Here is a 19,869-nt window from a genome sequence, read left to right on the forward strand (position 1 = left end):
TGGGGGGAACTGGGCCATATACCTCTTATTCCCTCCTTGAGTAAGACTCAGGGTTACCCAGTTTTTACAGGGATAGGTTGGGTTCCTGGTCGAGGCAACACAGCATAGTTAACCGCCCCCTTGGGTTAACTGGGGTAAGCCATCACAGAAGGGAAGTGCACATAGAGCCATATCTACCTTCTCGCACTTGGCAAGAGCCCTAGTAGAGGTTTGGGTGCCCTCTGTGTAGTGTCTTCACTTTTCTATCATTCTTGGGCCTAGAAACTTAGATGATTCGTGCTTTAATCCCAGAGTTAAGTTGTTCACTGATCTCCTAACTGTGACTTCTCAACTTATTTCTTGGGCCATGAGTTGGTAGATATCTTGGGACCCTTCCTTGCCTTTTCACTAGCCCTAGTTCAGCTCTGGTCTTTTTATTCCGTTCCCTCAGCATATCCTCTTGCAACATCATTGTCTCCTCAGAAATGAGCTACCATTTGCAGTGGGATCTCTCTTAGAGATCCTGCGGTCCTTCTGCTGAGGCCTGCCCCATGCTCTACCTGCAGACTTTGCCAAGTTTTCCTAAACCTTTCTTCTCCTCACCCTTCCTAGTTATATTTCACTCTCGAAAGCTCTTGGATCAGGCCTTTTCCATTCCACTCCCTCTGTTCCCTGTTCCTTACTCAGACTGTCCCATCAGTCCTTCCCAGTGGCTCACCAATTCTGACAGCAATTGTCCTGATATCATGGGTACTTTCAGCCCCTATTATGGGGCCTCTACTTCCTGGCTTTACCGACTCTAAACACTTCTCTTTAGTGTGTCTTTCCGGGGACCTTTATCCAATTGCTTAGACAAACAAATCACTATCCTAGAGCTTTGTCTAATGACAAGAATTGTAACAGCTACTACAGTCTGGCTACCTAGGGCTGCTCTGTGTGCTGCAGCTTCATGGGTTTCTCTTATTTAAGGACTGCGTCTTTTCAGATGCAGTGCCCGAATAGCCTATTGAAACTCACATAGCAAGTTGGTACAGTTCTGGAACCTGAAATCTGGTGTACTTGTCTTGCTAAAAGCTGTTATTCCAAGGCTGTAGGACCCCTGGCCTTCAATGGAAGAGTTGTCGTTCCTTATTCCGGGTGCCACACCCCTGAGTCTATGGGTAATAAGAAAATACTCCTGCTCCCAGAGATCAGTTAGTGGTGTTTGTTAAGTGTCTGATCTGATCGAGGCATGCTGCTGTGCACCAGGAGGTCTCAAGCTTACTATAATTATCATTAGGCTACTAGTATGTTATCCAACTCTGCTTTGAAATACCTCAGCAACCTTATTTAGTGCTTACTGAGAGTCGAGCCCTAAAGAGTACTGTACCTGGGTGTCCATTCTGTGGTAATTTGGTGGAGGTGGGCCACAGCTGAGTAGCCTGATTTTCATAGTGTGGTCTTCTGTCTTGGGGTTGCTAGGTCTTTCTACATCTTTCATAAGGTCAAACATCTTGTGAGTACTACTGAAGGGTTCCTCTTTATTCCCCACTAGGTTGGACATCTGACCTCTTTGCCGGTTGTTAAAACGTTCCCTGCTTTTTTTCTTCTTCAGTCGGAGCCAGCAGCACACTCTTTTGCTTCTTCTGAAGCAGATGATCAGGAGGTGTCAGAAGAGAACTTTGAAGAGCGAAAGTACCCAGGGGAAGTCACCCTAACCAACTTTAAGCTGAAGTTTCTTTCCAAGGACATAAAGAAGGAGCTTCTCACGTAAGTGATGCCTTGGCAGACTGGGTTCCCAGGAATCTTGGCAAAACAGACCTGGTCCCAGAACTCAGCAATGACCTAGATCCAGGTAGTTCACAATGACGAGTTTTCTTTTATCTTTGCACTGAGATGGGTGTGAACATTATCCTCTGAAGGCAATTAAGAACCAGGAAGCTCCTCTGGTCCAGCCCACAATCTAGAACAGAACAGGACAAGATAAATATTGTAGTCATGGGCAGAGGGGTTCAGACACCAGCTCTCAGCTCTGGGAGCTGCTGGACCTCAGGGTGGAACAGGCAGAGTCTTTCATTAACCTCTACTGCCACATGTCCTCTAAAAGCCTGAGACGGGCTATGCATAGCACCTTTCCCACCGTTGATCTAAACTCTAACCTGTGCTCAGAGCTAATTTTATGAAGGATATAGGGATCCTCCTTTCCTTATACTGCACCCCCTAGTTTCTTTCTACCCTGGCACCAGGCCTTCCCAGGCTGGCTGAGTCTGTCTTCTCATTCTCAGAGAAAATTGTGCTGCTTTAGGAACTGGAGAAGAGAGGAGTAATCCATCTACATGCTCATGAGCACACATGTGTACACATAGCATGCATATGCACACACAACACTCATGCTTCAGAGGCATCCTAACTTCAAGTTCTTCTTCCTTCTTGAGTTAAGTTGTATAGGAGAAATTTCCAGTCCCAAAGGTGAGAGCTGTGATTTGAGGATGGCCACCTGCCCTTAATTGTCTTGTTCTGGGGGAAGGCCTGCAGGTGTGCATGGTTCTCTGTTCTGACGCTCTTTTTCCTTTGTCCAGCTGTCCCACCCCCGGCTGTGACGGTAGTGGCCATATCACCGGGAACTATGCCTCCCATCGCAGGTTCGTGCCCTGCTCCTCTGAACTGGCTCCAGTGCGCTGTGTGTGTGTGTGTGTGTGTGTGTGTGTGTGTGTGTGTGTGTGCATGTGTATGTGTGGGGCTCCTCCTCATCTCCTCTGCTCCCCTCTATGGCTCACCCCATATCCCATCTCTTCTCTTTCAGCCTCTCTGGTTGCCCTCTTGCTGACAAGAGCCTCAGAAACCTCATGGCTGCCCACTCTGCTGACCTCAAGTATGTTTGCGCTCACTGACTGCCTATCTCTTGGGCAGCTCCCTGGCTTTGCTCTCTCCTTTATGAGGCTCTTACCAAGTCAGCCTTCTCTGAGATACCATCCCAGGCTGGCTCTGCTTTCCTGGGATGGGGAAGAGGAGCGGGGCTTGAAAGGGCTAATTCGCTTCGCTGGGCTGCCCTTGCACCTGTGATTCCAGCTTTGAGCAATCTGAACCGCTGAGCACTGTCTGTCTCACTTCCTGGAGCAGAGCTCCTGTACTGCGCCAGCTCTTTCCCCAGCTACTTCCCAGGTCTCTGACAGGGCTGCCGGGCCTGCTTTTCCTATTACCACTCTAGATACTGAGAAAAGCTGGAACTTGGCTGTGGCTTAGTGGCTGTAGGCTACGGGGCTCTTGTCAAATGAACTATCACTAACAATACCCGAGAATGCTCCTTGCTTCCCATCTGCCTTGGCTGTTCTGTTTCTCCCTGGTGCCCTCCCAGTCCTACACAGTGCTTTTGCCTTCCCTCTGCTGGGCCTCTCCCTGCTTCTGTTCCTCTCTGCCCTAACCCATGTGCAGCAGACAAGGCTCTGCTAGCACCCACAACTGTCAGTTTGCCTGACAGCCCTCGGAAGAGAGGAACAAGCACCCAGAGGTTTCCAGGCATCTGTTCTCTTGGAGCTGGAGCCAGTGCCTCCATTGTTTCTGGCTTTCATTTTCTCTGTTGTCTGTGACATTACAGTCTCCATGACCCTGAGCTGGGGTTACCCTGTGCAGGTGACATTGGAAGGAGAAGTTACTAGCCTGCTGTTCAGTTCCTCACAACAGGGCCCCCGCCCTCCCTCTCACAGTCCTTTGTGATAGGGGCTGTGAATCCAGGCCCAGACTCCCTGGATCTGATTTAGCACCAGACAGGTGCTGGATGCTAGTGCCCTTTGGACAAGGAGTTAGAATGCTAACAGCAGAAGGGACTTGAGCTGATTTTCACCAGGACAGAAATCCATGGTTTTCCAGTGCCCACTCTGTGTTCTTCTCTAATCAGCTCCGTTCCTCCTGGCAGTGGATATCAGTTGCATACCCCCATAGGATTACGTAATTACTCATTCACTCACTAATACTGTAGTTTAGTCATGAAACTCAAAATTGGAGAACTCAGTCCTACAGCCTCAGGGAACTGCCCCCCGCCCCCGCCACACATACAATACCCCTCCAGACACTTTATTATCTTTCTTGTATTCTCTCCTACCCTCATATCCATTTTTTATATTGAATTCTGCTTCCTTTTTTAACTCAGGCCCTAGAGAACTCTCTATTTCAGTATATAACGATACATTCTGTGGCCCTGAAACACACATTTAGGGCCAACAGAAGGAAGCTTGGCTGACCCATTAGAAGATAGACCCTGGGAGGGTCTGCACCCTAAGCCTGTTAAAAAAAATTCAACAGAAAACTTCTGCGGGCACAGCTGAGGAAAGCTTCCTCATATGGGTATGTCTCAGGTGTCCCTACTGCCTCCAGAGCACTTCTTGTCCCTGAGTTCTTCCTGGGTCCGTCGCCTTGTTGCTCCAGACTGCAGTGTGGTCTTGGAAGAAGGTGACCATGACCTCTTTTCCACATTTCCTGATACCCCAATGCTCCTGAGCTCTTTTGTGGCCTCCCTACAAATGCTAAAATACAGACATGATCTGACATGTTCTGTTTTCAAGCAAGTTCCAGGGGTGTTTACTCTCCTTCTGTGTGTGATAAGGGGCTGCCTTGAGCTGCTCAGTTCACCATGGTGTAAATGTGTATACTACCCCATACAGTGGAGGCATGTCAGGCTATAGACGGTTTGCAGTTCTTCTGCAGGACAGAAATGAGGCACAGAGAGAGATCTGAGGTACAACCAAAGCAGAGTCATCATTTAGGTATAAATTCTTCCTTCTTTTCAGGCAAAGCACTTAGAAGCAAATGACTGTCAGGATAAAGGCAGCTCTGATTCTTGTGGCTGCCTCCATGAGGAGTATATCGAGAAAACCCAGTCTTCTGTCCTATCTCTGGACACTATCCTCCTTAAGTGTAACTTGCAGGAAAGCCATCAAGAAATGGCTTCTCAAGGAAAACAGAACATTCTCCTGCATTCTAGGCATCTGCTAGTTCTTGGGAAGCCACAGACCCTCCCGAGACTCACGGGTGCTGTTGAGTATGTCTGTACCTTACTCCTGGTACAACTCATAGAGCAGAGGCCTGGGTTTCAGTGTGGCTACTGGGTGACCACCACTTTCTGTACTAAACCTTTGCTGGATGCTTCCTTGACATGAAGACAAGCAGCAGAATTCCTGGGTCTCAGACTGAACTTCTTTCTACTGAAAGCAAGGAGGAATTATTCTCGGTCCCTGTACTTGGACTTCTGGACAGTAGGGCTACCGTGGTGGTGATGTAGCCCTACTACTGTGATGTACACCCACTACATGACCTCATGAAGACTAGAGAAAGATTTGGTAGATCAGCGGCCTGAGAGCCAAAGAAGCATTCAGTATCTTACACCGTGAGGGACCTGAGGAGGCTGGGAAGATACTCCCAAAAGGCTCTGGGGTCACAAGAAGTGATGGCAGCTATGCCATTCTCTGGGATGCCAGACTCCTAGCTTCTGTCCTTCATATAAGAAGTACTATATTCCAAAGGCCAGATACTGCTTGTGTACAGGAAGTCAGAGGCTTCCCAGGGACAGGATGCCATGGAGCAGCACTTTGGATAATCAATACCAAATGTTCGCTGCTTCCCACTGTAATTACTGGCAAGATGCAAAGTAGCAGATCTGGTGAGATGGGTCTACCTCCATGTCAGCCCCATCGATCAACACCTGCCACAGTTTTCCACTTGGGAGAAAAGAACTCAAGAAAAGTCCGTGTTCATAATATTATAGTATAATTTCTACCACTGTGTGGGATATATTCATGAGACATTTTTGGATGTATAAACCTTGACTTTCATTTTTTTTTGGTTTCTTATTTTATCCTTGCTGGGTCTATGTGCCCATAAAAGCCACTGGCTGAGTTCTCTACTCACCAAGCAGGGGTCAGATCTGCAGTTGCCACACAGCAGGTACTCATGGGCACGTCTCTGAGTTCTCATGATTAAACAAGGCTTAAATGTGTTCTAGATAACCATATATGGCTGCAACTCGATTAAAAGCTAAGCTGGGAACAGCAAAGACAATGGGCTGAGTCCAGTGCCCTATTTGTCGCTGTGTGTATCTACACTTTTCTTGGCTTTCTGGGTTACTCTGGGAGTGACGGGGGTTAGTACTGAGTCCCTGATACGATCCTATTGAATACTTGTTGCTGGCAATGACAGACTAAGGTGAGTGATGCTCCTTTATAGAGAGGTGCTTAAATGGAGTGGGGGGGTTTGTTTGAGGGACCTAGAGCTTAAGATTTTGATGGACTCAGTTGAGAGCTGAGCCCAAAAGCGCCCGTCTTTATAGGCTCTGTCCTCATCCTATGTTCTTCTGCAGGTGCCCCACACCTGGCTGTGATGGCTCTGGCCACATAACAGGGAACTATGCTTCACACCGGAGGTGAGTGGGGGTGAGGGTAGCGGTGAAAGTTCTGACTTAGACAAAGTGCTAATGTTCTGAATAAGATATTACAGTTGCCAACAAATAGAGCCCATTTGTATCTCTGGAGTTGTTGGCACTTCCAGCATTGCCCAGTCATCCCTAAGCCAAAAGACAAAGTATCAGACGAGAGGCTCCTGAAGATGTCTCCCACTTTTGATTGTTCTGTTGCCCTGTTCGAAGTCTCTGTGAGAGCCAACTCTGCTCCACATGAAGGCATACCTGATGAGTCAGCTGACTGATTGATCCTTTCTTCCCTCCTTCCCACCCCCGCAGGGGGACACAGAACTTGAGGGAGTAGCATGAGGCAGACAGTGAGGGAGCTGCTGTTCTGGGACTGAGGTGGCATGTTTTCCTCTTTCAAAACCAGTTTGTCAGGCTGCCCACGTGCCAAGAAGAGTGGACTCAAGGTGGCGCCTACCAAGGATGACAAGGAGGACCCCGAGTTGATGAAGTATGTTGGGTCATGATGGCTCCTTCATTATTCTGAAAACTTGAGATTTAAAAAAAAATGTTTTAACTAAACAACAAAAATCTGAACCAAATCCTTTTGAATGCAAATCTGGAATCCTAGAAGTTGAGAGGTTGGAAACAGGAGGATTGTTGTGTTTAAGCTTGCCTGAGCTACATAATGAGAGCCTGTCTCAAAACCAACACAAAATGAAACAACTTACCTTAGGCTTTTCCTCACACCTGGCCACTAAGTTGATTGGTGACATTCTTCATTTTTACAGAAATACTGGAACCTGACACATTGATTCCTGAATATTGATCTCAGACTGTGTTCTCTGGGTTCAGGTTAAGAGGTGCTTTGGGAAGCTCAGTACCCTACTGCCGGATAGTGGTTCTGGGATCCCCATTGGCCTTGTAGTCTGTATTTTGTCTGGCAAGAAGGTTCAGGCATAAAGATTTAGAGGGCAGGTCATTAGGATGATGTTGTATCTTTGACTATTACCTGTCTGACCATCAGCACATCTTCATAGAACTAATGAAGAAGGGGAGTCTGGAAGAGCTAAAACTGGGGACTAGACCCAATGTGGGGATTAAAGAGGATATTCTTGGTCTTTAATCTCTTTTACAAGTTGTTCTCTTTTTCTGATTACCAGTTAGATACAGAGTATAAATTCCCTAGCTTAACAATGAAGGGTCATTAGTGAAGTAAAAACACATAGGTAGCATTTTGGTCTTAGCTTGTTCATGTGCACAGCTGAATCAGTTCCAAGGTATGGCCTATCAGATGCTAGAGTAATTTTTTAAAAAGTAATTTTTACAAACTGGGCATGGCTTAATCCCAGCACTCTGGAAACAGAGACAGGCAAATCTTCGTGATTTCAAAGCCAGCCTGGCCTGGTCTACATAATAAATTTCAGGACAGCAAGGGCTACATGGAGAGACTTAGAGATATATAACTTTATCTTGACACTGGAGTCACCATACATAAAGGCCAAAGTTGAGGCTTTTTTATCTGTGTTTATTCCTCACTTAACTTTTAAGACACTATACAGGTGGACATTTAAAGAATATCCAGTAGCAAGTAGTTTCTCATCCTCACACACTTCTCTCTTATATGGTCCCACCTTTCCTGGCTTAGATAAAAGCCTACCAAGTGTACCTGATGCATTTGATCAATTCCTTCCGTTTCACTCCTCCTAGGAAGGGGTTTTTCTGCCGAGAGAGTTTATCAAGGAGAGAAGGCTATTTTCTGGAACTCGAAGATTAGGCATCCCTTTTCTTATGGTTGACAGTAAATTGGCATGTCTTCATCTAGATATCTTCATTTGATATCTCTATGCTTTGACCAAGATAAGAGGTGATAAAAATAATTTGGTTAGGAGTAGATACTGGCTTTTGGAAGGCATGCAATGTTTCAAGCAGCTGTATGTTCTTACACATGAAAAAAACTATGTGGACCTTTCTGACCTAAGACAATGATAGAACCTCTGGCCTATGTCTTGGTTCTTAGTTTCCTTCACAATGGAATGTTATTTTCTCTCTGTCTTTCATGCCTTCATCAATATAATCTCTCGATCCACCTTCTTCCCCTTGCAGCATTTGCATCTTTAGGACTGATCTGTTTTCTGTGGCACTGGCTCTCCATGAACGTAGGCAGTTTGTGGAACCATTCCTGTACTACCTGATAAGTCCTTATTTGTATTCTAGTAACTCCTTTCTTAACATCTTGGCCTGAACATCTTTTACAAATCCTCTTGCAGAGTCTTTTTTTTTCTCTCACCATTTTATAAATCTTATAGAGTTACCGAGAGCCAACAAGTAACGTTTGTTACTCTCCTTTCTTTCTGTATCTTTCCTCTTCTGTCTTAAAACACATTGAAAATGTCCACTTTTCTGCTGAGTATCTGGGTCTTGTTGGCCCAGTTTAGGTGAATTAAAGTTACCACCTGCTTTACCATCTTTGATTGCTTCTTCTATTCATTTTTTTAAATAAATATAAGTCTCCTAATTAAGGACCAGAGACAACTTTTTAAGCTTGAAGATTTTGTTCAAACTTTTCTCCATTAGGTAATGAGGACAGTACTTCAAGGCTAGTTTCTTATAATCCCTTTTCATTTTTTTTCCTTGGGGAAATTGGGTTTGACCACAAAAATATCATAGCAAGAGGCTTTTTTCATCATTTGCTATAGCCAGTGCATGGGCTAGAACTTCAGGAGGTGGGGGACAGAAAAGAGCTCAAAGCAAAGTATCATTGCCTCACCAGGAGTTCTAGAAAGTTCCCACATCTTTTGTGGCTCTTAGTGACACAAGTCCCTGAAGCAAAAATACAGTTGACTGCTTCCATTCTCCTGTGTGTGTGTGCGTGTGTGTGTGTGTGTGTGTGTGTGTGTATGTTTGTATGGTGGGGGTGATATGTCTTCTGGTGGTTTATGGGCAAACCTTTACCATATGTGATAAGTCAGTAGGTACTTCTTGTATTGTTGTAAGATTATTCTTCCCAGAGAGAGCTTAGTTTCCTGCAGCACTCACTCTTTTGCAGGTGAGGACACGCCCTATCACAGGCTCAAACAGGAATGACCCACTGACCAATTTACCCAGCACATGGGAATTCAGAGCTGACCCTTAGTAAAATGGACAGAGGGTTCCACAACAGGTGAACAGAACAGGTGTCTCTGTTTAGGGAGTTGATCAGGATTTAGGCTGCCTGTTGGGGATGGGCCCAGTGGGCTTTCAAGAAGCAGGCCTTCCCTGATTGTGTGGTTTACTGGGCCAACCACACCCACTCTACTCAGTTAGCAGAAAAACAACTTGGCCTGGGATTACTCTTCTTCTCCCAGTTTGTTCCAGCTGTAGTCAAAATTGAGTTGAATAAAGGCCTAGCCAACATCACATCATTCGGAACTACTTATTTAGTCTAATAAAATTTATTTAATTTTTACAACAAAACCTGTAAAGGGTGCTAAATTAGCAATGCAAAAATGTGCTGGTTAAATCTTGGTGTGAAAAAAATTATTTTTTTCTGCCAAAGAATCCAGGGATTTGCCTGGGGTCATATGGATGCAAAGTCTTTACCGAGCATATCAGCAAGGACTCTGCTGGCTGATATTATTGGTGAATTATGCTGCATTTGCAAATGAATAAGGTCAAAATTGGTATTTTTCAAATTAGCTGGGGAAATAGTTTTCTTCTTTCTAAAAGATTTATTTATTTTACGTATATGAGCACAATGTTGCTGACACACCAGAAGAGGGCATCCCTCATGAGCCGCCATGTAGGAATTGAACTCAGCACCCCTGGAAGAGCAAGTGGGTGCCCTTTAACCACTGAGCCATCTCTCCAGCAGTTTTCCTCTTTCTAAAGTGCCATTAAGTTTGCTTTTTAAAAAAAAAACAAAGCTTCTGCAACTAGGAGGAGACTGCAGATGCCAAGCAGCACTTGCATGATGATTTCCTAATGTCTTTATAGCAAGATTGGGATGCCCGAGAGATTTCCATTTTATAGAGCTTGCTCATAAAATATTTATGATTTGCCCACCATCTTTAAACAAATACAGACTAAAGCAGAAACTTTAATGGCTACACCAAGTCCTATGGAAGAATGGGTTTCTGTTAGCAGATGCAAGCTGTAGTTTTGCAAGGGTTGTGCTAGAATTATCATTCTCAATGTTCCATATAAGCACTGTTTGAAGCTAAGTCATGTCAACACTTTGAGATCATAGAAGTCAACAGAGCATCCAGTGTAGAGGTCAGGTATTGATGTTTTCCCTGTTCTATTAACCACTCCTGGAGGTCCATGTTGTCCTATCCACTCTAGATCTGACAGCTATTCCTTTGCTCTCTGCTGTCCTGCCCATGTCTCATGTCACTACACACATGGCTTCTATGTCCCACTGTTCATTCTGGAAAAGATAAGCTCATCCAAGGAGCAAGGAAGCCTGTTGGATTACTCCGTATTCATGTCTCAGCATAATGTCAAACATGATTTTGAAGATTTGACACCATAGTTAAGAGAAAGGAATCATTCCCAAATACTGCTTATGTATAAGATTCCAGTAAATAATAGAAACCCTTTTTTTGCAAGGAGATTAGAAGCTATTCAAGTGGTTAGAAGAATTCAGCTGTCCGGAGTGACTGAAGAGCCTATATCAGCTGGTCTTTTGAGTTTGTGATACTGGGGACTCAGTAGAGGTCTCACCTTAACACTCAGGTTGGCCGTCTTTGGCCTAGGTATTCCCCACCTCACACTGGCGGGCATCAAGATTTGAGGAGTTAGACATTGAATGTGAGCTATCCAAAGCCTCTAGGGAGTGTTCTTGGTGTGTCCTTGTTATGGGCTTCAGGCTGAGATCACCTTGTGCTGACCTTATGGACATTCTATGTTGTCTGAGACCTATGTGAACTGGAGGAGCAAGAAGGAGAGGGGAGGAGAAAAGAGGGGCTGTTCGGGTAGAAGAAGAAGCAAAAGTAGTTAGGAGACTATCTCTAAGGGTTTCCTAGAGTTGAGATGGGGTACTAACTTGCTGCTGTCACCTTGCTACTCTATGCCCCAGGAGCAGGATTCAGCAAGAGACTACCTGGCAGTAGGAGACTGATTCTGGCCCTTTGTCTTCCTGAAGATGTCATGTCCTGACTTCTTTGCAACCACAGAGAATTCTGTAAAATATGGCAGCAGTATCCTTGGATCCTATATATTTACGGTTCTTAGCATACACTGAACATATGATGAATTGAGTTGTGTTGGTTGGAGAGGGGTGGAAGATTTTAGATTGAAGATCTTGTTCTGGGGACTAGGTGGGTTCCTGGAGGCCCTGCTCTCCATATCTCATTGGTCCTAGCCAATCCTTCATACACCATGCCTAGGACATTTGTCATCTGCATCTATATTATTGCCATAGTGCTTCTATCTCTGTCTTCAAGTACCTGGAACAAAGGAATGGCTCCTGACCAGCCTTCAGCAGGGTGATTATGGGTGATCAAAGCCAAGACTTTCCTGTCTGAGTACTGTGTTCTCCAAATACCCCTGGATACCATGCTGTGATACAGCTCTGAAGCTGTAGGTTAACAGGCCTATTGATCTGCCTGGCCTAGGGTGCCCTCACCACTCTCCTGATTTGCAGGCCCTGTTATGCAAGAGCCAAGGGCAAAGGGGGAGAAGGACAACATCCCCATCTGGAAAGCCAGAGATGGGATTCAGATGGGAGAGATGGCTCAGTGGTTAAGAGCACTGTCTGTTCTTCCAGAGGTCCTGAGTTCAAATCCCAGCAACCACATGGTGGCTCACAACCATCTGTAATGAGATCTGATGCCCTCTTCTGGTGTGTCTGAGGACAGCTACAGTGTACTTAAATAAAATTAATGAATAAATCTTTTTAAAAAAGTATCAAGTACATGATGCTTGGTATCTAGAGCCTGGCTTTACAGGATTCCAAAACCCTCTTACCGAGGGCCCCTGTGGTCACCTCAGTCTTTCTGTGTCTAGGTGCCCAGTTCCAGGATGTGTGGGGCTCGGCCACATCAGCGGCAAATATGCCTCTCACAGGAGTGCTTCTGGCTGCCCACTGGCTGCTCGGAGGCAGAAAGAGGGAGCTCTCAATGGTTCATCTTTCTCATGGAAGTCGCTGAAGAATGAGGGCCCTACTTGCCCCACCCCAGGTTGTGACGGCTCTGGCCATGCCAATGGCAGTTTCCTCACTCACCGAAGGTACCTGTCCCACATGTCAACAATCAGGGACCTTTGGTCTGGAATATTACCCCTGTTGGTGGGAGCATGCCGGTACTTAGTGGGAACAGCAGTTCTGCAAGGGAAAGCAAGACCCCAGTAGGCAGCTAAATAAGAGAAATCATGGAGACTGTTGGTACCACATGGTGTTTACTTTGTTTTCAGCATATGTTTGTTCCCATGAGTGTCCTCTGTACCTTCGTGTTTATTGTCCCCATGAGCAGTGTTATGTTAAATATGAAGCCCATACATGAACAAACTCCTGTTCCACTCGTATTTGACTTCTCAGGAAAAGTTTGTTTCCTATACCTTGTTCCCTACCTTACATTGGGCCCCTGTTTTGAAATGTGGGCAGATTCTCTTGCTTGCTTTGCAAGAGACCGGTGACCAGACCTCTTCTGCTCTAGGCTGTGCTCATTCTATCACCTGCCCACAGTACCTGCCTCAAGACTGAGTTGGCTTCCTTCACTAGATCCCTTTCCGTTTTGTTCTAAGAAGCCACTGATCTTGTCCAGTAGCTTTTGTTTGGAGTGAAAATCAATTCCTATTGCCTTCTTTCTTCTTTCCCTTTTTTCTTCCTTCTTGCTCTTATTTCTCCTTTCACCTACAAAGTTAATGCATCCATTCAACAAAAACATTTATAGAGAGTCCACCTAGCATCAAGGAGTAGAGACAGAGCAGAGACCAAAAGAGCAACTAGCCATTGCCATTTTGAGCGTATGTTGGGCAAGATAGGTAGGGACATACAGTTTAAACAAGTGAAGGTTACTGAATCTGGTTAATAGTGATCAGGGATTGGGGAAAACAGCAGAGTTGTGGGCAAAATGTACTCTGGAGAAAAAGTCAGAAGCTTTTCCAGAGATGTATGGAGGACAAGTTCTCAGATAGCTGGAGCTGGGGAGGGCCTGGCATGCCTACTAAATGGGGTGACAAAGGAAAGGAGACAGAACTTTGTGTCTAGCCAGTTACCTCAGAGAGTGAGGGGCTTAGTTAGGAGCACAGAAAAAAATGGGGTCTCATTTGGGCAGCTAGGATCACCACAGGATACAGACCATAAAGGAAATGCCAAGAAGACCAGAGAAGAGACTGCTGGAGCCTGGGCCAAGTGAGCAGTGCTGAACACTGTGCTTCCGTAGTACATTTCACTTCACACCTTGATTTATGATGTGTATAAAATAATACACGTGCTTCTATATGTTTCCCTGTTTGAAGAGCTATATTCAAGGAATCACCTGTGAATGTTGGCACATCCATATCCTGAAGGATCTCCCAAGTGGGGTTAGCTCTGAGGACCCGTCTCAGAGTTCAGTGCTTCAGAATGGCAGCAGGTGGAGCATGCAGACCTCAACCCCTGCCCAGAGGAATAACACCTGGAGGCATCAATGCCCTGGGTCTTTAGGACCTGTGGGTAGCCATGACTATGCCTAATAGGGAAGGCTCTGAGGGGGCTCCTGCCTGGACCCCTTTCATGGAGTGCAGCCTTGCTCACAAGGCAGGGAAACTGAGGTGAACCAATGCCATCAAAGGGAAGCATGCAGGGTCATCCGGGTGAGGTGGAATAGAATGGTGTAGTCCTGATGTGAGATCCTGGACCTGCCTATGCTCAATGTCCTGAACTGGTCAGTGATGTGTAACTTCTGCTTCTAGTTTGTCCGGCTGTCCCAGAGCAACCTTTGCTGGAAAGAAAGGAAAACTCTCAGGGGATGAGATTCTCAGCCCAAAGTTCAAGACAAGTGATGGTGAGCATGCCCTTCTGGGATATCCCTTCTTATGTCCTCTCTGTACTGTGGGAAGCAGTTGGGGGGAAGCTGAGCTCCCTTGAGAATGTTCCATGGTGGTTCTCGAGCTAACTGTCCTACTAACATTAGCCCTGAAGTTCTCAATGCCTAGGTCTGGGACCCCTGGCTTCACCTGATGGTCATGTTGGCTCTGACTTTGAGTTTGGTGACTGTGTGGATCAGAGTCTGATGTGAGGGCATGAAAAGCCGTGCCCATGGGTTTGTGGTCAGTGTGACCACTACCATCCAGTAAAGGAGATTCTCTTTGAACACATCTCCCTTTGCCTGTAACACTTAATGTCTCTAAAGAGATCTGTACTTCCTGCAAAGGTCAAGGCAGGAGGAGAATAATACTGTTCTCAGTTTCCCAGATTTCCCAATATCCATGCCCAAGGGAGGAGCTCAGGGCTTGGCAAGAGGCTCACCTCTAAGCAAAGATCTCCCTTTCTGTCTCCAAAGCAGTCGGACAGAACCACAGTTGGTTCTCTCTCTCTCTCTCTCTCTCTCTCTCTCTCTCTCTCTCTCTCTCTCTCTCCCTCCCTCCCTCCTCTCCTCTCCTCTCCTCTCCTCTCCTCTCTCTCCCTCTCTCTTCATTTTACCTTCCTTTTTTTCTTACTTTCTTCCTTTTTATTTCCTGGCAGTGCTGGAGAATGATGAGGAGATCAAGCAGCTAAATCAGGAGATACGAGACTTGAATGAGTCCAACTTGGAAATGGAGGCTGCCATGGTGCAGCTGCAGTCTCAGGTGGGTGGCTCTACTCTTCTTGGCTCTTTCCTGCCACTCAGAGACAGCCTGTGCTGCTTCCATCAATATCACTGGTACTGAAGCGAAGCACACAGCACATAGCACCCAGTGCCCGGGTTAGCCACCCACTTACTGCACTGCCTGGGAGTCTTCTCTGCCCCTGGCCTGGCTGGTGTCAGTCATCCCCTTGGATTGCTCCATTGGCAAGACCAGTCCACGAGTGTCCTGATTTTGCTCGGTCTGGTTGTCCAATTCATGTTTCTAGTCTCATTAGCACTGGAAGCTCATCTGCTCTATTCCTGCCTGGACCAGCACAGCCACACACCAGTAGCAGTGCTCGCCCATCCTCACCTAAACATTTTGCTTTCCTCGGAAGAACATGGGTTAGAGCAGAACCTTCCAGCTACCTTGCTCCTGGAGGAAAATCTTCAGTGTTGAGAGCTGGCAAGCAGGGCTGTTGCTTAGCAACAGGGCTACTGCCCTACCTTCTGACTGCTCCGTGTGTCTAGAGAAGAGCCGGTGTTCTGTGAGTGTCCCCTAATGGTTGGAGAGACAAAAAGGATGGGAAATGTACACAGAATCAATCAAGGGTGAAAAGGTCAAATAGGAAAACAGCCCCTTCCTGGAGGCAGCAGTCATAACAAGTTTCATTCCACATGTCTTGATAATTTAGTTTCTTTGTGGGCTAATGCCATTTCAAGAGCCTGTGTATATGTAGCACCAGTCATGGAGTCAGAAAGAGCTTGGACCATGAGTCCCATACATGTTCCAGGACCATTGGAAGCAACCTCAGTCTTTTAGCTGGGACCATCATTGCTCTCTACCTGTGTCTCTGAATGAGTCGCTGTACGGTACAAGTCACCTCTCAGAGGCCCCAGAGCCTTTTCATCCTGTGGTAGCACCTCTTATTTCTCTATTTGCCAAGTGTCATATTTTTAAGACACTGTTTTTTCAGTTTTGTTTTTCAATTACATACGTGTGTGTGTGTGTGTGTGTGTGCGCGCGCGCACACGCACACACATTTTTGCATTGTTCATGAAAGTTAGAAGAGAACTTTGAATCCCCTGGAGTTGATATTACAAGAGATTGTGAACTGCCTGATGTGGGTGCTGGGAACTGAACCTGGATTCTCTCTAAGGGCAGTACATGCTCTTAACTTTGGAGTCATCTCTCTGGCTCTTTAGATCCCGCCCCCACCTCTCTCTCTCTCTCTCTCTCTCTCTCTCTCTCTCTCTCTCTCTTTCCCTCTCTCTCTCTCTGTGTGTGTGTGTGTGTGCACACGCGCGTGTGTGTATGTGTATGCATGTATATGCACACGTCTATTGAGGCCAGAGATGTCAGACACCGCTGAAGCCCGTTACAGGCAGTAGTGAGTGCCTGATATAGATGCTGAGATTCAGACTTGGGTCACCTGAAAGAGTAATACTATTCTTTAACTACCTAGCCACCCCTCTGACCTCAAAACTTAGTTTTTTAAAAGCCTGGTGTGGTGGTACTCAGGAGGTTGTGGCAGGAGGACCGTGTGAGCTCAGAGGTTTAAGAGTAGCCTGGGCAGTACAGAGAGATGATGCTATCTTCAAACCACAAAACAAAGCCTATCTGTAAAAGGCTGATTGCCTTCCTTTACCAGTTCTAGCCATCACTCTGAGGGCATTCTCTGCTAGGTGTGGAAAGGCTGGAGGAAAAGGTATCTAGAACTGCTTTAGTCAGCACTGGTAGAGCAGAGCACTCAGCCTCACCTGCAGCTTCCAAGTGGGAGCTCACTGTCCTTGTTTCACATCACACATTGTCTTTCCGTGAATTCAGCCTTTCACTCCTTGGAAACATACAGTTAAGCTAGGGACTTTAACACCAGGAACCCCAGAAACTGCATAATTCGATGTAGGGTCATTGTCAGGGTGTAGATGATAGGGAATTTGTCTGTATTTGGTCTGGACATGTGTCTGGAGTCTGGGCAGTCAGCTTGCTGGTCTTTTGTGGGAGAAAAAGAGTCAGGAAGGGGCAACCTAACACCCACAAGTTACACACAATTATCCCCACTCTACAATATCCTACAAAAAGGGACAGGAAGCCTGGCAAAATAAGAGCACAACTGGAGTGGGCAGAGATTGAATCCAGGGTGTCTTGGAGTCTATAATTTCACTCCACCCCTAGGAGGGACAAGGCAGAGAAAGCCACATGTAACCTTAAGTGCTTGGCATACCAGCTCCTACTTCCTTTGGGCATAGGCTCTCCAGTCAGGGAGCAGGACTCCACCATCTCTTTCCCTGGCTGGAGTACCCCATGGGGGAGCAGCACCAAGTCTCTTTCCCACTAATGAGCTTTGTCTTTTCCTAGAACACAGTGAGGTATGGCCAGTGCTTTCATACTAGGCCAGGGCCAAAGGAAGGCACAATTTTCTATGTCTCTGCCACAGATATCTTCCATGGAGAAGAACCTGAAGAACATCGAGGAGGAGAACAAGCTCATTGAGGAGCAGAATGAGGCCCTGTTTCTGGAATTGTCTGGGCTTAGCCAGGCCCTCATCCAAAGTCTTGCCAATATTCGCCTTCCACACCTGGTAGGCAGCAAATCATCTCTGGTTACTACAGCTGAGCTAGCAGCTGCCCTGGGGACAGTTCCCGGGCTGGGGCAGTGGGTGTGCCTCACTGCTTTGTTCGTGAGTCCTTAGGGAAGGACCCTGTGAGAAGGGTTTCATACCCTTGGTAGTGTTCTCGGTGGTCTGTGGATCTAGTCCCAAGTAGCTCATGAATCGAGGTATAATAGGGTTTCATGAGTCTTGTTGCTATGACTTTTAGTTTTGGCAGGGTGATACTGCTGTCCTGTTGGTCTGGGGTTCCCACTAATTTCTACTATATGGGGTCCACTGTAGTAGGGCCTGCTAACCTGGTTCTGTTCTCTAGGAGCCAATATGTGAACAGAATTTTGACGCCTATGTGAACACCCTCACTGACATGTACTCCAATCAGGACTGCTACCAGAATCCGGAGAACAAAGGCCTTCTGGAAACGATCAAGCAAGCTGTGAGGGGCATTCAGGTCTAGGCTGCACTGCACACAGGAGTCTCTGCTCTGATCCTCACAGTGAGGACCCTGACTTATAGCCACTTCTAATTGGAAGCCTGGGTGCAGCCTTGGGCAGCTTACCCAAAGGGGAGCCTGGAAATCAGTGTCTCCTATGATGTCCCCATTAGGCCTAGGCATAGAAGACCTCTCTATGTGAGTGCCTGGGGACACTGAAGTATTACAAAGCGATTTATTTTTGTTTTTTGTTTTGTTTTGTTTTAAAGAAGTCTGAAGAGCAGCTCAAAGTCTCCGGTGGAAACTCATGGACAAGGTTCTCAGGGAAGTTTTGGAGTTTGCAGCCACAGTATTCCATTGTTTGTCAAGGTTGGGAGGGCATCCATGGACTAGACGGGTGTTAGTCTCAGCAGGAGGGCACGCCTAGGTTTCTGGCTATGCTCACTGAGGCCCACGTGGCAAGTATGTTTTGTGTTTTCATTTAATTCAATTTTGTGTTAAAGGTGCACAATACTTTGCTTCAGAGGTGAATCTAGGAACAGGCTTCCCAGATGGCAGTCTACACAGTTGATGAACATCATAGAAAGCCAGCTGAAGGTTTTTTTATTCAGTTGGAGGCCCTGAAAAATCAGCCACTTATTTGGGCAGCAGATGCCTTTAGGCTGTGCAGACCTGCTTTCTCCGGGCTCCAGTCTTTAACCCCTGGCCTGGGCTCTAAGTCCAAGACCACTGGGCCAAACCTCTGGTTCCTGTACCTCTATCCGGGTGCTGGACCCATCATTGTGTCTTTTCCTGTGTAGGTTTGCTCCTTGTATCCAAGGTGACCACGGTGGGGACGGTGAGACCAGAGGTAAATTGTTACGGGAGGCCACCAAGATTTCACTTCTTTATAGGTTCATTTAAGATGTGAAAAGGATAAATTTTAATTTAATGTGTTAAAAACACAATGTTCTTACTGTGTAAATAGAGTCCAAGTCAATTGTGACTGCAATTCCAAATTAGTATTTAAAAGTAGAGAAATTGCACTTCCTGAAAGACACTGAAAGTAGTTAGTTTATTCTGTAAAGTATTTAATTTTGTCATGATATAAGTATTTATATTCTTACCCTCTTATGTTAATGTTTGCTATTTATTATTTTTATTTATTTATTTTATACTATTTCAACTAGACTACACACTAGGGCACCATAAGAGTTAAATAAGTTAAATTGAAACAAAAACATTTATTTGACTATAAGATAGGCCACGAAGAATTGATATAACCTCTAGTTATAATTTTGATGCAACTGAGTTATTTTTTATATATTTTGTTATTTATTCTTTTAATAATGGAATTTTTTAAAAAAGTATTTTGTAACTGAGGAATTTTGATAATTTGGGTTTTTCTTCCCATTGGTCCACCAGAGAGAAAGGTGTTTGGTTTTCTTTTTCCCATTGGGTTCCTTTTGTCAGGCCAATAACAGCAAATGGAATTCTGTATTTATTATTATTTAAGTGTAGTGCAGATGTGTGTGCTCTGGTGTTTCTTGTGTTGCATTTGTGGAGGTTCTTATGGATGATTCATGTTGCTGTGAGGGAGTGCTGGCCATGGTCAGTTCTAGGCAATGGACTCACTGGCCAACCTGCCCAGGATCTTGATACCCCAATACTGTGACCCTCCTTCCTCAGGAAACACGTTGGACCCACAGTACCTCGTGGTGTGTTTGGAGGGTGATTTCTAATAAAAGTCTCACTGTGCATAGGTGC

At 45.8% G+C, this 19,869-nt stretch overlaps 1 protein-coding gene across 12 annotated transcripts in view; it reads left to right on the top strand.

Annotated features, from left to right (window-relative positions):
- Myt1 (myelin transcription factor 1) overlaps window positions 1-19,864 on the top strand; it is a 64,276-nt gene extending 44,412 nt beyond the window's left edge. For 7 of the 12 annotated variants that reach the window (XM_063284249.1, XM_063284251.1, XM_063284248.1 and 4 more), the window contains 10 exons: window positions 1,574-1,728; window positions 2,538-2,600; window positions 2,762-2,830; window positions 6,308-6,370; window positions 6,780-6,863; window positions 12,341-12,562; window positions 14,228-14,319; window positions 15,000-15,103; window positions 17,520-17,663; window positions 18,007-19,864. In XM_063284249.1, coding sequence (XP_063140319.1) covers window positions 1,574-1,728; window positions 2,538-2,600; window positions 2,762-2,830; window positions 6,308-6,370; window positions 6,780-6,863; window positions 12,341-12,562; window positions 14,228-14,319; window positions 15,000-15,103; window positions 17,520-17,663; window positions 18,007-18,147 — 1,137 coding nt within the window. In that variant the 3' untranslated portion in view covers window positions 18,148-19,864. The other 5 variants (XM_063284250.1, XM_063284255.1, XM_063284256.1 and 2 more) reach the window with 5 other exon arrangements.
- The last annotated feature ends 5 nt before the right edge of the window (window positions 19,865-19,869 follow it).

This window comes from Rattus norvegicus, chromosome 3 (genome assembly GCF_036323735.1).
Source record: "Rattus norvegicus strain BN/NHsdMcwi chromosome 3, GRCr8, whole genome shotgun sequence".
Classification (NCBI taxonomy): domain Eukaryota; kingdom Metazoa; phylum Chordata; class Mammalia; order Rodentia; family Muridae; genus Rattus; species Rattus norvegicus.